General features: G+C 42.6%; 1 protein-coding gene across 1 annotated transcript in view; it reads right to left on the bottom strand.

Annotated features, from left to right (window-relative positions):
* VPS8 (vacuolar protein sorting 8 homolog (S. cerevisiae)) overlaps positions 1-16,640 on the bottom strand; it is a gene marked incomplete at both ends in the record, with an annotated part of 76,619 nt that extends 59,979 nt beyond the window's left edge. The window contains 7 exons of the mRNA XM_010160668.1: positions 272-358; positions 1,922-2,046; positions 10,796-10,850; positions 12,285-12,317; positions 12,980-13,073; positions 14,756-14,886; positions 16,572-16,640. Coding sequence (XP_010158970.1) covers positions 272-358; positions 1,922-2,046; positions 10,796-10,850; positions 12,285-12,317; positions 12,980-13,073; positions 14,756-14,886; positions 16,572-16,640 — 594 coding nt within the window. The remainder of the gene's footprint in view (positions 1-271; positions 359-1,921; positions 2,047-10,795; positions 10,851-12,284; positions 12,318-12,979; positions 13,074-14,755; positions 14,887-16,571) is intronic.
* Between the last annotated feature and the right edge of the window lie 569 nt (positions 16,641-17,209).

Genomic DNA, 17,209 nt, shown 5'->3' with positions numbered 1-17,209 from the left:
CAGATTTTGGCATGAGAGAGGGGAGTTACACAGACAACTGTTGTTTGTTATAGTACAACTCCCAGCCAATACTATTATTGCAAAACACTTTTCTTTTTAAAATAGAATTTCTGCTCATTTTTCTCACCTCAATACTATCCCCATACAGCTGCTAAGGTAGCTGTAAATCTAAAAGTACTACATAGGGGAAGTCAACACAACTGACTAAACACAAGAGCAGTTAAAAAAAAAAAAAAGGCATTATAGAAGGAGTTTATGTAGTGTTTGTTACCTTGATGTGCAAAATGGCTGTTCCTGGTGGGTGGGCATCTGTTATGGATCGGAGGAGCTTCCCGCTGGCCAGATCCCACATAGTGATCTGCAAGCAGATTGTTCTCAATCTCAGTTTACTGCCAAGAGGTTCAGTCCACCTGGTGTGTTAGTACATCAAAAACATGTCTGTATTTCCAATACCATCCTGGGTCAGCAGGGTCTTCATACCAAAGACAAGCTACCTGAAATCCGTTCCTACCCTGTTTTTACAAGCAGTTTACTTATCTGCTTACACTCTTGTTGACAAGATTAGAGTTGACATCTTCACAACTGTGAATCACGTCCTTTCGGCAAGTTCTCACCACTTGCCTGAACTCACTCACCTCTCAGCTGTCTGACTGACAACACAATTAAAACAATGAAAGACAACTTTGCTACCACACAACTCTGTCCAAAGTGGTTCAATGCATTTCGCTCTCCCAGAATCAGTGATCAGTTGAATAATTTCAGCTAACAGCCACTAGCGAGCATCTCCACAGCTACCATGAACCTTTGCTCTTACGTTTGCTCAGCACGACAGGTCAGGTAGGAGTGTGCAGCTTGGTTTGCCCTTGGATAGCAAATTCAGACAACTTCTTAAGAAGCAGGAAGCCCTAAACTACTCACTGCATAACTGAGGAATATTTAGTCCTCAAGAGCTGAGATCACACTTTGAACCAAACTTCTTATTGGAAATACTATGGTTCCATATGGTCCCATAAGTCATCTATCAAAACTTCATAGACCAGATGTTTCTGAACTGCTAATGATTATAAAATATTTTCTACGGGTATCATTTAAAATCAGCCACCGCCCTGCATGGATCAAACCTGTATTTCCACATGGGCTGGAACAGGCTATCATTTAGCCCTGTCTTGGGCACTGGAGTGTGCTTATCTAGAATGAAGGTGAAAGCCAAAGGAACAAAAGAAAATGAAACTAAAGAAAAGCAAAGCAGCCTTCTGTATATTCCACAGACCTCTAAATTTTACCGGGTTAACTTCTATCCATTTTGGTTTAGTTTTAGTCTTACAGCTTTTGTTCATAAATTGCTTTCTCCCTTTAGGTACATGGAAGGGCATAAAATTACAACAGCATACTCAAACCCTCCATCCCCTGCATTCAAGAAGCCATGCCATTTCCATCATACAACAGAAGCAAGGTCTTAGTAAAAATGAACTCTGGAGCTAGATAGGAGTTTGAACAGTTTCAAGTCATCACCACAGTAAAAACTAGCTTTAATTACAACATATAGATCTCACAAAGTGACCTAGAAAGACTAAGCTGATTGTCCTGGTGTGCCATTGCTCATTTCAGTTTATCATGAGCAGAACTTATGTCTCAACCAGCCACGACTAATTGAATCTTTCACTATATTCTGCATCACCCATTTCCTCCACAGAAACCTACCCCAAACAATCTCAGCCAGCTCACTGGACGCAGGAACTGGCTGGCCAAAAAAGCTCTGGGCGAGTCAAGTTATACTTGTTGCTTCCCAGCACAAAACCAGGTAACAAACAGCTCCACGTTGAGGGCGCTTGGCCTGGAGCTATTGCCCCCTCTGGATAGTCCCTCGATGACAGCCTGCATAAGGACAGAGCACTGGGCTGTGTCACCCTACGGGAATTACCTGTCCTTTCGCAAAGCCGCAGAGGAGCCGCGAGCAGTCGTTGTTGATACTGAGAGCAGAGATAGCCCCATACTGGGCCCCAACAGCAGTGCTGCCCAGACACAGCCGAAGTGCCTGGTTTTGATCTAGAGCAGAACAATCAGTAAAAAATTAAAAGAGAAAAAAAGAGCAATGATTAAAATTAACATCATGCAATTATCTACCTATACAATTCACTTGGGGTACATTAACAATTCAGAGGCCTACAGTTAATTCCTTAAAAATAGTTTACAAGATGAGAGCACAAGTTAGTACAGAGCAAGTGGGACACTGTCTTGCAGGGAAATACAAGAATTATTTTAAGAGGTACAAAACAGGCACAGGGAATATGGAAATGCAGAGGTATTATAAACCTAAGAAGAAACTACCATGAAAAATCAAAGCAACATCTAGCTTTCCTTTCACTAATCTGCAATAGTGCTTAAATTGTAGCAAGGAAGATGAAAGAAAATTAATTCTAACTTCCGAGCCTTATCCTTGTGGATGTCAACTTGAACATCAGCTACAAATCCCCAACACAGGCTTTTGGTAAGTGTAATTTTACATAATTTTTATTCCTTGGTTTTGTTGATAAAGGCCAGTAGCTGGAGGGAAAATGAACCTGTGCCCAAGCTGCAGAGTTGACGTGCTCCATGAGTTCTGGTGCACACAGCTCTTGCTTTATAAGGAAACAGTCACCATCACCACACTGTGACAGAACTTCCCATCCCTAGACACAGGTTACTGCAAAGGAGGTGCTGATGGCTGCAGAGCCTCCCAGGGGACTGCCACCCTGCATGGCCATGCCCTGCCTGCGCCCACAGACAGCAAGCAGACCCCTCGGTCGGCGCTGAGTCCGGCGCTGTCTCTGGTGCTTCTACCACCAGAGACAAGCAATTGCTTTGTAGGATGTTGCACTTCAGGCGTTGTGAATGATAACCCTCTGCCCGTGAATTGCTCTCAAAAGCTAAAATAACAAATGTTCTGGATCTGCTTTTCCCACCTCTCTCCATTTTTGTCCTGCTTGGAGTTGGGGGAGGAAGAAAAGGTGCTTCATGAGGACTGCTGGAATGAAGACTACAGATCTGAAATAGATCAGAAGCACCACAATAACACTGTGTGCAAGCTATCACCTTGAGCAAGGGAGGGAAAGGACAGGATGCAGGGAAACAGCGCAGCTGAGCACTGGAAACCCGCTGGAAGAACTGCTCAAGGCACAGGACACATTTCTCCAAGTTGCAGCACCACTAGAGATGTGTTAGATGTGAAACAGAGCATGGATCTATCTGTCATTTCATCCCCTGCACAAAGTGATGTATTCATCGATCTGTACAGACTGATGGCTGAGCACACACACAGTGGGCGTCACCTTGCAAATTCTGCCAGTATGAAAAGCCATTAGTGGGAGGTCCAAAATAAACACTAGCAAGAAGAGTACCTGAACTCATGGATTACTCTAAAGCACTGGTAGGGTGAGGAGAGGATAGGGCCAAGTACAAACACTTTTTCCACTCTATTCCTTGCTTTCCTTTATCTACCTCGATAAACTTGTCTGCTGTAGTGGCCCAAAAGAAAGTAATAAAATCCTTTTCCTGCAAAACTGGATAGTGGTAGCAGAGAGGCAAGGATAGAGAGGGTGTTACAAACACCACTTGTTCTGCACACCAAGTGAGACAGGGCCTGGGAGCAACAGAAAGGCTGTGCTATGTCTTACAAATGCACAGGGAAGGCTCAGGTATTAGAGAAAACTGACAATTTTGATCTAAAACGTGACAACAGTAGCAGCCAAGAGGACACCATATGTTATGGGTGCTCAGAGACATCAGGATTCTTGTGAATGTTGAAGAGCTCTGCTCTTGAAATCTGTGGGAGGAAGAGAGAAAGGTGCCTTCGGTTGGCTGTATCAGTGAAAACCATCATCTCTTCATCAGCTGACAAAGCAGCCCAGGCAGTTCTGGAAGGGATACCTGTTCTTGGTGTGCTTCTGCTGTGCTGTGCCTGTCAGCACAACACCCCGTGCTGCATGAAGGAAGCATCTCCCCTTCCTTCCTCTGCAGCCTGGCTTGTGCCAAACACAGAACAGGGGAGTTGAATTTTCAAATGAGATCTGACATTTCCTTGTTTAGACTTAAAAACATTTCATAAAGATGCTGCTTCTACTGTAAGAGATGTTTAGTTAAATAACATGGAGATTATTTTTCCCAGTTAAATAATCAGAAACCCTGTAAAATACTACTTTCCATTAGCTTTCCAAATGAACGTGACATTATTCAAGATAAAAGCCTCTGAACACCAAGGAGAAAGCGAGGGTTCAAACTGGCCGAACCTACACGTACAGAAGCAGCTCTGGAAGCTCTGACAGTCACACAGGTTACTCTTTGAGTAGATAACTATATTTATAAGCCTTGACACTCACGTTTAACTAAACAAAGGGTGTATACAGTTCAAGTGACTATACTGTGAATGGCTGCTATCATTCACTGCGCACGTTGAACATGGAGCCAAAACCACTTCAGTATCACTACAGTGAGAAATGAGAAAAGCAACATGCAATTCACTGCACCTGCCACTCAAGCACAATGCAGAACCTTCCTGAAGGTCAGTCTGATGCCACTGAGGCACAGCAAACCACAGCACCTCCTTCTCCAGGGGCCAGCCACCATCGCTATTACCGAGCACAAAGCAGTGGAAACGTTTCCAAACTAAGGCCACTGTTCTGCACACAACTCTCCTTGTTAGGAGAAGATGAAAGCTGAAGCCACGTGATGGAAATAAAAATAACCATCTGCCATGCTCCTAGAAAGAAGCTCGACATTATTGTGACAAGGTCGTACATGGCATAGATCAGAACAGGTCAAAGACAGAGAAGAAAAATCAGGGAAAACTCCCATGGAAGCTCAGAGAACACAGAGTTGCAACTGGAAAACAAGTTCCTCAGAGACGTATTCTCCAAATGGTGTACTTCTAGTCACAAAGAAATATTTCCTGTTCCAGAGATTTGGAAATATGGTTCATTTACAAAAAGATCATCTGCTAACCATAGGAATACATTTAAAAATAAGTTGAATACTGCAGCTCTTGTTATTAAAGGCAAATTGCATTGTCTTCCTTCCATTTCAGCTTAAACCTGGAAGTCAATCAATAAGCTGTTTCCTGTAAGGTGTGAAAAAGGAGAATGTTTCAGAGCTGTCTGACAATGGCAGCAGCTTCAGAGTCACTACTACTTTCAATCCAGCTTTACACCTTTGTATGTATACCCACATGAACTTTCAAGTCCATTTTCTTCTTCCGTCAGCCACAATGACAATTCAAAATAAACAAGACCCCCACTCCACCCCAAATTTAAATGCTTTGTAAGACTCTAGTCATTTCTTCCTAAGGAGGAGCCACTACGTAAGATTGTTTTTAAAAACTAACTACGAATGAGATGGATGAAATTGCTTCCAAAGCAAGGCAAGACATCTGAATCAATCAGCTCCTATTAATCAACTGGTGGAGTAATAAAAATGGATAAAAGCAGAAGGTTATAAAAGCTGATCTGATGATTTTCCATACCAATATTATCAGTTTTGAATTAAGACACATCTAGGATGAAGCATAAAAAGCTTTTTCCAAATGCTTGAAACAAAGGTGGCTATCAATTGTAAAAAAAAAAAAAAGTTTTAATTCTGCAATTTACATAAAGCACTTCTTTATCTGAAAAATTTGTAGTAATAACAAATTTGTAGTAGTACATTTGCAGTAACTATTTGTATTTTGGCTTCAAAGTCTGAAGTCAAAAAGAGATGGCACTTTGAAAGAGCACTACAAGAATAAAACCAAGTTTGTGAATATGAAATAAGTTGCTTTCCAGAACGAGGGAAGAAGCATAGCTCTCCAGAAGTTACTACTTCTTAGATCACCAGGTTTTCCTCAAGATCTTTCCCTTAAGCCATGACTTTCCCAAGTTTGAAAGGCCTGTTCTTATTTCCTGCAGAATTACTTGGGTATTACAAGTTTTACAAACAGGTCCTTTCCTCACACCTTCATTAGGCTCAGCAGCAGTAAATGCTCTCCCAGGAGGTACATCCCGTCTGGGCCTAGGTATCGGGAGGACATAGATCTTAGAATCATAGAATCACTGGGTTGGAAAAGACCTTAGACATCATCCAGTCCAACCGTATCTGTCTGCCACTAAACCGTATCTTTCAGCACCTCATCCACCCGTCTCTTAAACACATCCAGGGATGGTGACTCCACCACCTCCCTGGGCAGCCTGTTCCCGTGCTGATGGTGAGCTGATGGGCCAGGCTGCAGACACCATCTCCCCTCCGAAAAGAGCTGTCCCCTAGAGCAGAGCGTGCTGAGCCCTCCTCCCCAGCCCTGCCCTAGCCTAAGCTAGAAGTGGGTGCTCAGACCCCTGGCTCCTACACCAGGAACCCCTGCTCCCCCCGCAGCTGCACAAACCATGCAGGCACAGGGCTTGCAGAAGCGGCTGTCTGCTTGCCCAAGTTTCACAGTTTCTGTCCTGAGGCTCTTTGGATTGGGTTCCTAATCCACAGTGGTCCCACTTGTCGGCTCTCAGGCAGGAATAGATAGATGATCTCACGGAAGAGCCTTTGTCCTGCCCCAAAATAATGCCTTTACAAACAGCTATGGACCCGCTGCCCTAAAACTTCATAAATGGCACATTTATCTGTTCCTCTGCTGTTCTTGCCTGGACAGTTTGGAAGTGAGCAGTGCACAGGCATTCAATAACCGATTCCCAGACTGGCCAGCGGTATTACGCACTGACCGGTTACCACACTGCCTTCCTTGCTGCTTATCTGGCATCTCAAGTTCTGGCACAGGCAACATGCAAAATGGGCAAGACAGGAGTCGTTCATGCAGGGTACGTGCACAGTGCAGTGTTACTGTACCTTTTCCTTTTCGGTCCACACAGAAAGGGCCAAAAGAGAAAAGAAAAAGCCAGAAATCAATATAAAAAAAGGAGTGAAGTAATGAACAGTGTATGTGTGATAATCTTCAAAGGCAAGGAGAACCTACAGATTTTGCCGATAGTGTTTCCTTTCATTAATATTTCCCATTTTGATTTATTCAAGTAACTGAGAGGATGCTGTGATAGCTAGTGTTTTAAAACCAAGGGGTTTTAAAAGTGTATGGAATCACTGAAGAAAACGGAGTTTCTAAATTTGGACTTTATTGTATTGAAGACAAAAAAGAAACCTGACAGAAAATAAACCTGGAAGTTCACAGTGGCATTATCTTGTAAAACTATTTCCAAGCGTTACCACCAGCCAGGCAATCGACTTCCCATTAACTACAAAAACCAACCAAGGACCATGGTCCCCAAGGCCTACTTTGAATACTGACTTTGGGTTCTTACAGTGTCCCTTCTCTTAAGATATCATGCTACCCCCACACCTCAACAAAGACTCAGGGCACCAACTACATGTTTTACAGCCAACTGAGAGAAAAAAAAAATGGTTCAACACTAATGAAAACAAAGTTTAACTATAGAAATCTTGTGTCCAGAACACAAACTCTCCATGAAAAATAAACAGAACTCACTGAAACGTGTAACTGAGCAGTGTAAAAACCTCTTAGATGGAGGGAAAAATCCTCTGAAGATTATTGTCACAGGTTTGCTGGGAGAGCACTTCTCCGCTTCAGCTAGCAATCCTGAAGAAATGTCATGGCACAGAGTTTAATTGTTCATTTGTACAACTATCACAACTCCAAATGAGTTTCAAAAAGAATTTGCCCAAAGGATGGCTCTCATTTATGTATATTAAAAAACCAAAAATATATATATATATCCCCCAAGAGAGCACAGCACAAGTTAAGGGTCATATTCCTAAGGCATAAAAAACTGTCATTGTCCAAATGCAGTTACAAGCATCACATAGAAGATAAACCTCCTGAAAGATAAGTAAAAAATGAGAGCACCAAACTCTTCTCAGTAATGCCAGATCACCTAACAAATGGCAAACACCAGAAATGGCAGATTGAGAGGTTTAGGTGGTTTTTTTCCTCCTATAAGATTATGTGGCCCTGGAGGAGGTTACCAGAGCAGTGTGTGCATGCATGTGGGTCTGTTGGGCAGATTTCCAGTTGGGCAGTATTCTCCATCCGTAAGAGTTTTCCAAGACTTGGCTAGACAAAGCCATGGGTGCTCGACCTAATTATTGGTGACAGTCCTGCACCAAAGAGGGGGTGACTACAGGCCTCCAGACATCTCTTCCTACCAACCCTTCTGCAACTCCTGCAGGATGGCAAAGATTTGGCAAAGTCGGATCCACAAGAAAAATACTGGGTTATAAAGATTAGATACACAATCCAAGAACTGCCCTGTGATCATTTTTCAAGAAGCATTCAGAAAAGCAGAATGAAAGCTACCCAAATCTTCCTTAAAAAGGACAAAGCAGACAAGTTAAGAGGTATAGGTGGACTTACAAGAAAAGACAAATAAAATAGCTACATAAAATCAAATATATGCAAGAAAAAATAAAAGGTTAAAAAAATTGCTAGTGCTACAAAACTAAGACATTTTAACAACTGCCACGTTCAACCAGAAAATGGACCTACATTTCTGCAGGCACAAAGGGGTGATGTTTCCATTGTACAGTATAAACCATACCCACACCTTAGAAAACTGCAAGGAGTAAATCTCATCCTAATTAACACTTCCAATAGAAAAATGTTTTCATAAAGTAGTACAGAAATTGATGGGTCGACAGACAAACTGCTGGTTTAAATTACAGAATAAAACCAAGCCAGAACACTAATCCTCTCTGCGCACGCAAGGTGGCCTTTACAGCCACATCCTGGGAGGATTTCTCTTTGCAGATAGATCCGAGAGCACCGTGGTCCATGCCCACGTTTCAGTTACAGAACTGAAATAATTTAGCAGAGAACAGAAGTGTCCAGGAAGCATTTGTGCCCATACTGGAAACAAAGTTGGATCCTCATCACCTTTAACCTACAGCACAGACTCACGGCGTAACTTCGGTTTCCATGAGGTAGCAGAAGACAGCAAGATGCTGCCCCCTTAGCCACCTTCTCTTCACACAGAAGAAACCCAATTCTCTCAGCCTGTCCTTGCGCATCACGAGCTGCAGCCCCATGACCATCTCTGTGACCCTGCTCCTCTGGGCTCACCACAGCACATCAGTGTCAAGCTGAGCAGTCCAAAACTGCGTGCCGTACCTCAGATGTGATCTCACAAGTGCAGACCAGAGGGGAGTCGTGATTTTCCTCAACCTGCTGAATGCACTTGTGATAACACAGCCCAATACGGGACTGTATAAACTCTAACTTTAAAAAGGGATCTAAAGATCCCGTTGCGAGTATGCAGAGATGTTGTTCAAAGCACTGACATTTATTTTTTTAAGAAAGCCAATTAGTGGAAAGCTGGAAGCCTGCCAGGTTTCCTAAAGGCCACAAAATGAACTGAATAACTTCAGATTACGCAGTCTTGCAAAGATCATGGCCAAAATTACAGTAAACAAAGTAATCAAGGGTGTAACAAAGAAAAATTTGCTTAAACACCCTTGCATTGAGCAAAGCAAACAAACCTTACAAAATCAACTGAAATCCCACATCATACTGAGCATCTTGGACATCCAGGCATTCAGTGGTCCACCCTCATAAATGGGACTCAATGCAGAAATAATCATGACAAAGGTAAGAATGACCCTTCCTCTTTACATGCTTCGAGAGAGTCCCAGAGCCCCTTCCAGAGTGTAAAATGCTAAAAATAAATCTCTCATGAGCTTCACAGAGAACAGCTCCTTGTTTAAAAGCTTGCTGACTTCATAGTGTCTGCCTGTAGAGAGAGCAACAGGCAAATGGGAGTAAAAAGGTGTCCCACAGTAGTGATTTTGGAGACCTCCACATATGAGACAAATTTTAGAAAAAACACAAAGATCTATGACTAAAAACTCAGTAAGATCACGTGTTAGCTGTAGCAGATAAGGAATTATTTATATTCAGATTAAGCACATCCTGTAATTGTTTCAATATTGGATTAAGCAAATGGCATCAAATAGTTTCTTGTCTAAATACTCAGGAAGGTGAGCCTTACACAGTCAGTCTGGCCCATCCTTCTGCTGTGCTCTGTTCCCTTAACTTGGGTCTCTTGAATAATTTCAGTCAAGTTCAGAAGAAAAAAAGATAACAAAATACCTAAAACTGTTAAGAATTTGGTGCTGTGTAGACAAAAGGCACAAAATCTCGATTTTGCTTCTGTGGGAGCAATTCAAGAGCTGTTCTCGCCTGGCTGGGAAGCTGGATAAACAGAGGCACAAGCTCAGAGGCTTTTTTAAGAAAGTTTGGTAATAAGAGAAATGAAAGAATAGAAGAATGAAGGGACACAGGGACCAGTGCAGGGGAAAGTCAGGGAAGGAGAAACCTATGATGCAAGCCTGGAGGTAGCTATGGGTCAGAAGTTTCACTTCTCAAGGAACACATTTTAATTTCCTTAATGCTGGCAGCTACTATGTCATCAGGGAGAAGATTAATACTGTATGAGATGATGGTTGTATACTGTTTCTGGCTCCTTCCACGTGAAAACAGTAGTTTCTATCCAAACATAGAAAAGGCTCTTTACACAGTTGCCACAGAACTAAATTTCTCAGTATCAATGTGCCAATCCCCAACAAAGCAGAAGAAATACGTGAATAAGGACAACTAAAATATTACTCATGCTTTATTTCTTTACCAAAAGAAAGTCACACTTTGCAAAACCACAACATATTAGAAGCAATCAACCCTGCAGTTCTAATTTGGGATAGGTTTTTTTGCTTGTCTTTGTTTGGTTTGGGTTTTTTAAGATGATTAAAATGAAAAAAAATCAAAATTTTATTCTTAACTTACCAAATATCAGCGCTAACCCATGGGAAGTCCCCACTGCTATCAGATTTGATGCTGCCTGAAATAGTCATGCAGAAAGATTGAAAGTAGAAGAAACATCAGTCACAAATCCACCACTGAAACCCTCACGACACTCATGCAATCTTTGCCAAAAGGGGAAGATTTAGAAGGTCCTACATATAACCATCTTCTAACATCTAAGTGACAAAACAATTCCTTTGTGAAAGCTGGAGTATTACTGCTGAACAGCACTGCACAGATAGTCCGGAGTTCAGAGGGCTGCCTTTTCCTCTGCTGTTCGAAATTCAAATGCCCAGAGTACCCACAGCGAAATTTGTTCTCTGTAAAGTCAGCCTCGTTCTTTTGGTGTGGTAGCTGAGTATAAATACTCAGAGGGTTGTTCTCATTCAGCTGCTACATCCACATCTGAACTCTCCTACAACCCTGGGCAGCGCTGGTCCCCTGAAGAGACAAGTCCACAGCAAGCCCAGAGACTGCAACTTCCTTAAAAGAGGAATGAAACGTAGCTCCAAGATCCTTGCAAACCTGCACCCAATTAAATAAAATCTAATATAAATCACATAATGCTGTAGATGTATTAATACTGTTCTACTTTTTATTTCTTAGCAACTCTAAGTCAGATTAAAAAAACCGTATGCGCTTTAATGCCTGCAGAACGTAAGTACAGGTTTTCATCCTACATGCACACCAGTCACAGCGTGCTTCTAATGTTGCTTGCTTTTAACTTAGATGTGACCACATTTTTTTCCCTTTTTCTTCTTGTAAAGTGTAATTTCTTATGGATTGCTGCTACTACAGTCAAAGTGACGAAGCACATCTTTAGTTTCTGCGTAAAACATTGAAACTCGTTTCACAAGGGCAGAAGAAATACCTGCTGGGTATTTCTTTCACCTCCTTAAAATGTTTCTCTTCTCCTTTAACTAAAGGCAGTTTCACTTCTGAGATGTTTTAATTAGCATGCTTGACTTCAAGAAGTTGAATGCGAATTGCTAAGGAGGACTGTCTTTCAGACAGGCTGAAAGTGAAATTTTATATTTTAAGGTCATATTTCAGCTATGTCAGAAAAGTAGCGATTTTGATCCCATCTCTTCATGAGCACTTCAGTTTAACCGTCTTTAAAAAGCTGTGAGGAGTCAAAGCAATAACTGGCTGAGAAATAGCTAGGGAAATTCAGTGTGTTCAATACATGGACACTTAAGTTACAGGGAAAGGTTAGGTGCTCAACTAGCAAGTCCCGGTGACATGGAAAAGAGGAGCGCGTGTGCTTTTTCAGCAGAGGGGCAGTTGGGCAGTTAAGAAAGGCTGAACTCTCCCCCCAGGAACTAGATCTGTCATTCTGCTTCTCCCACCCCTCATCTATGAAAATTCTTTGTAAGAGTAAGAAGGAAGACACATTTATCTTAAATTACTGGTTTAACAAACTCGCATGATGACTAACTATACAGTGCTTGAAAACCATCAGAGTACTTACAATTGCAGTGGGCAAGCCAGCATCCACTTTGTCCTACAAAGACAGGGTAAATCATGAGTAAGAGAGACAGAACTCCCAGCTCCATGCATGCCTCCAATAATTAGAACTCCAAAAAGTGCACAGAAACAGAGAGGAAGCAGAATATCCTGTAATTACATATGAAAGTTCTTCTCTAAACAGTCTAATCTTAATAAGAGTTTACCATTTTCTCCATGTACATGGCACAGACATGGATTGTGAACTGCCTCCCTTGCAGGCACACCTTATCAACTTCCCATTCTGGCAGCCCACCCACAACTCCATCAAGGCAGGTAACAGCCAGTGGCAGCACACGAACATTGAGACCATCACAAAACCCTCGCAGCTGACTCACTTGTACTCTCCTCTAACAAGCCCCCCTTGCAAGCAGAACAGCAGCACTGCTATTGCTTGATATTAACATTTCCCACCAGGCTTAATTTTGTGTGCCCAGCAACACAAATCTATGTTAAAGAGGACTTACCATACCGCTGCTGCACTCACTTAATACCCCATTCACTACTGACTAGGGATTATGAGTTAGTAGTTTATGTACCACACATGTTAGTATTTTCCAGAACCAATAGTAGGGGAGGGAGGAGATCACACAAACACCCCTCCACACAAGAGGTTAAAATTTCCTCCTGGTGGCATCCATTAAGAAAAAAGACACTTACTGCTGCAGATACTATTTGGGCAGAAATTCCTTTCAGGAGAGAGAGACGGATAACTGATCCATGGAGCGAGAGAGAATCTGGGAGTTTTTTCTTCCTAAGGAAACCAGAAATAAACCAAAAGCATCAGAACAGAATAGAAGTTTGGAATTTTGCCCAACCCCCAGCTAAACCAGCACGTAAATTCTGCACGCACTCGTAACTCGTGCAGTTTCCATTCTTCTTCCTGGGTCTACATGCACAGAATGAAACGCCATGAGAGTATTCCCAAAGCCTGCTACGCACCTCTGTGTCTGCATAAAACTGGGGTTTAGCTCATCTTCTGGGGGAAAAAAGTAGCTCTTTAAACGAACTATCAGTTTCAAGCACATATCTACAAACCTTAGAATTTACTAATAAAGTCTGAAAGCAACACTTCTTCTCTTTAATTAATCTTCCCATGAGTCAGGAAGTTAAAAGTGAGTATCTAAGGAAAATACACAATTGGAAAAGGCCCATTACAGAATACCAGTGCCTAGGAAAACTGGATGCATTCGTAACGAGTAACATTCAATTTAAACAGAGCTGATCTGATATGAAAGGTTAGGTGTTTCTGTTCATGGAGAAAATATCTTTAAAAAGTAACTAGCGTACATGGGACAGTTGTTTCTAAAGAGCATGAGCACACCTTAGCACACACAGTACAGGGACACTCCCAGGAAAGTTGCAATTTTCTTTCCAAGCACACACCACCACAAAGCCAAATTTCCAAAACTAAGAGGAAACATTTGGCCCTTATCTCTCCAGAGGTGCACAAGTAGCTCACATGGAGGCTGAAGAAACATGTTGTTATGGGTCCTTAGCTGTAATATAAGCTATTAAACATGGCAACTAGCTTCACCCAAAGATGACGACAACACTTTTGGGTTTTTCTGGCCACTCTGTACTGGAAAACATTTACGCCACTCCAGGTAACATTTCCCTCAATACAAACCATCATTTGGAAAAAGAAGGGACGGTGAGTCAGTACACCACCATAAACCCTCACACCTCAGAGTGTTTATATCCCTAGACTATTGCTCGTCCAACAATCACAGCTTCATATGGCACACAAGAAGGCCAAGGGAGTGGCTCAGAATGCAGGATCAGGTCATCATTTGAGTAATTAATGGGACAAGTCAGCAACATTATAGCTAATTATCACATTCCAGGCTACTTCTAGATGTCAAGATTGGCATTCAATTGACTGGAGTGACAGCAGTTCACTTGCCTTTTAAAGATAACCACCAGCTCCCTGCACGCTCTGCAAGTCAGACGTGCCTTTGAAAGACTTTCTTTAAAGACATCATGGCTCAGTGTTTTAAAGATTCCATTAAAATTCAGAGAAATAAATACTCCATCTCCCACAAAATGCATTTATTCCTCAAACAGGCTAGCCCTCAGTGCAAAAAAACATATCCCATCTTTGCCTACGTGATCTTGCAGGAGTAACGCTGTTCTGTCAAAAGGAGCTTCGCCAGAAGCCCTGCAGCACCCCTGGGACTTCAGCACTAGGATATAACGGCAGAAGACAAAACCCACATGTGCAATTAAGGGTTCCTACCCAAGTGACAGACACACGGACACACACATCACAGCTCACGGAGGAGGCTGCAGGAGGTTGCCTTTGGAAGTTTCAACTGCTCTTAGCTCTGGATTGTCCTTCTACCCACTCAAAAAAAGGAGAATTTGGTTTTAATGGCTATACACAGTGCTCCCTCAAAAACCACTTCACCTCCCAGAGCATGTGTCCTGCAGTACCTTTTCAGGTGAGACCGGTCCCCGCTGTCAGAGCTTGCGACAGAAGATGTGTCATAGGAGTGCGTGTCCGTGTTATCAATGTTCAAGAGAAAGGGATCCTCCAAAATAAAAGACTCTTCTTCATCATCAGTCTGAAGGAAGAGAATCACCACAGCTTACTCAACGTTCAAAACACACAACACTAACTGGAACAGTAGCAAACCAACATCAATTAAGCAGAAAAGTCGAGAAGGAGAGGACAAGATAGTCTCAAATGTAACAAACAGAACTACGTATTATTTCCCTAGACTCATCCTGTGGAAGAACCAGTTCCCAGAATTCAAATAATCACAGAAATGGGCTGGAGAGAAAGTTATTCAACTACTCTTTCTTGCCCAGATACTATCTACGCTATCAAAACTTTAACAGGCCTTTATCTAAGCTGTTCTCAAAAGTCTCCAATTGCCAAGTGACGGCCTAGAATAATCATCATCTACTCCAGCACTTCACCAAGTAGTGGCTAAGAGTCTGGCAGTCCCCTTGGCTGCTACAAGGGTTGATTTTCTTCTCTGCACTCTTTTGCTCATTTTGCTAGTGATATCTCTCTCCCCCCTCACCTCAGGCTTAGCCTGGGATTTTTTTTAACAGTATTTTTCAAACAGCCATTCTCCCTGCTGTCTTCTAAGTTCATGTTCTCGGAGCACAGCGCCAGAGAGCAAACACATTAGCCAACCTAATGCCAAGCACGCAGAGAACAGAGCAGGTGCTCGTCTCTCTTACAGCTGGCAGTCCTGTGCCCATTGTCTCTTCTTCCCCGTGCAGCTGTATACCTTTCTGGCTCAGTCAGGTTGTTCTCCACTAACATCCTTTTCAGAAGATGCTTTGTAGTCATTCCCACCCCATATGGGCTGAGATAAATAGTACTGGAGTAAGGCTTTGTATTTGTCTGCACTGAACTACACTTTCTTCATGATTACCTCTCAAGTTTAAGACTTAGATTCTACTCCGACGTGGATGTAACTGCGTCTCCTTACAGTTTGGTACCACCCGAATTCAGTAAGTCCCCTCTGCCTTCATTGCTCAAAGCATCAGCAGAGACAGGACATACCTCTCTACCCCTTCCACTATTCCTATCGTTCCTAGATTGTGTCTTTTTGAGGCACCTTACACCTGTATCTTTAATTCAGCTTCTTGAAAAAACTGTCACCTCTCCCAGGCTCCTTCTCCCTTTATACTGGATCCCTAGGAAGTCCAACTGCCAATTTGCTCAGCTTGTTAAAAAGCTTGTTTTCTCAGAGCTTCTCTTCACTTCCATGACCTTCTTTTCCTTTCTAAGAACCACGCACTCATGCAGCTACAGTAAGAAAAGTGCTGAATTGGATATAAGTGAGGCAAAGTCAGTTCTCCCCTGCAGGCAACATCAGATGTTGAGAGAGCTGATCACTCCTGCCAGAGGGCTTGTACAATATAAATGGAGTTGTGAAGGATCTAGTTATCTCCTCCCACAACTTAAGAACCACACAGAATTCTCCGCATTTATTTATAGCTAAATAAAGGTTGATGACCCTGACCTTTACTGGACTGTGTGGTCTGCAGGTGACTGCCCAAATCCACAGGTGAACCTGCCTAAATTTGATGGAAACCCGTCTTGTTTCATTGTGAATTCAATGGCTCAACTGAGCATGCACTTTGCCAGCTATCTGTATCCAGACATAATGAAGTTATACAATTTTGTTCCCCAGGAAAAACAGTATGAAAAGAGCCGAAGGAGTACGTGCTGCCTCATCTTAGCTCCTCCCTGTAGTGGAGCTGGTTCCATGTCCCACAGACCACTCACCTCGTTTAAGATGCTCTCCAGTGTTGGGGGGGTATCAACTTGAGGAATGTCGAATTCTTTGTCATCAATCTGTACATCAGAAACCACAGACTGAGTTTCGTGTGCCTACTCCAACTTCCAAACTTTTTTTCCTAACTAAAGAAAAAACAAAACCAAAGAAGCAGCTGTGCACGCACTCCTTCCAACACGCTCTGTCCAAAGGCACCATACATACCGCAACTTCTCCTATTCAAAATGCATTCTCTGAAATTTGGCGTTGCGAGACAGAACAAGAGGTATTTAGTGTCAAAAATACAAAATAGTTCTGACCTGTACCCAGACTTGGAATGTCAAGTTGTATTACTATTCTCTGAAGATCACTACCAAAGTTACACTGCCTTTCTAACACACAGACATCAACACATAAGGGTTGGTTTGTTTGTGGCTGCTTGCTAATGGGGAGAAAACATAGTTTTCTTAAAAAATGAAGACACTTCTATTTGGGACTAGCATTACTGAAAACCAGGCTGTGCTCCAGCAGGAAGGCCGGCCCTGGCACTTGTGTCCTGCTCCCCTGTCCCTACGACTCCCCGCTGCCGGTTCCCACAGCCCCCAAAGGGGCCGACCGCTCGGCCAAGGGCTGAGCCAGCATCTGCCGG

This window comes from Eurypyga helias, unplaced genomic scaffold (genome assembly GCF_000690775.1).
Source record: "Eurypyga helias isolate BGI_N326 unplaced genomic scaffold, ASM69077v1 scaffold12491, whole genome shotgun sequence".
In the NCBI taxonomy this organism is placed as follows: domain Eukaryota; kingdom Metazoa; phylum Chordata; class Aves; order Eurypygiformes; family Eurypygidae; genus Eurypyga; species Eurypyga helias.
The sequence above is the reverse complement of the archived record's forward strand: the minus strand, read 5'-3'. Positions and strand labels throughout refer to the sequence as shown.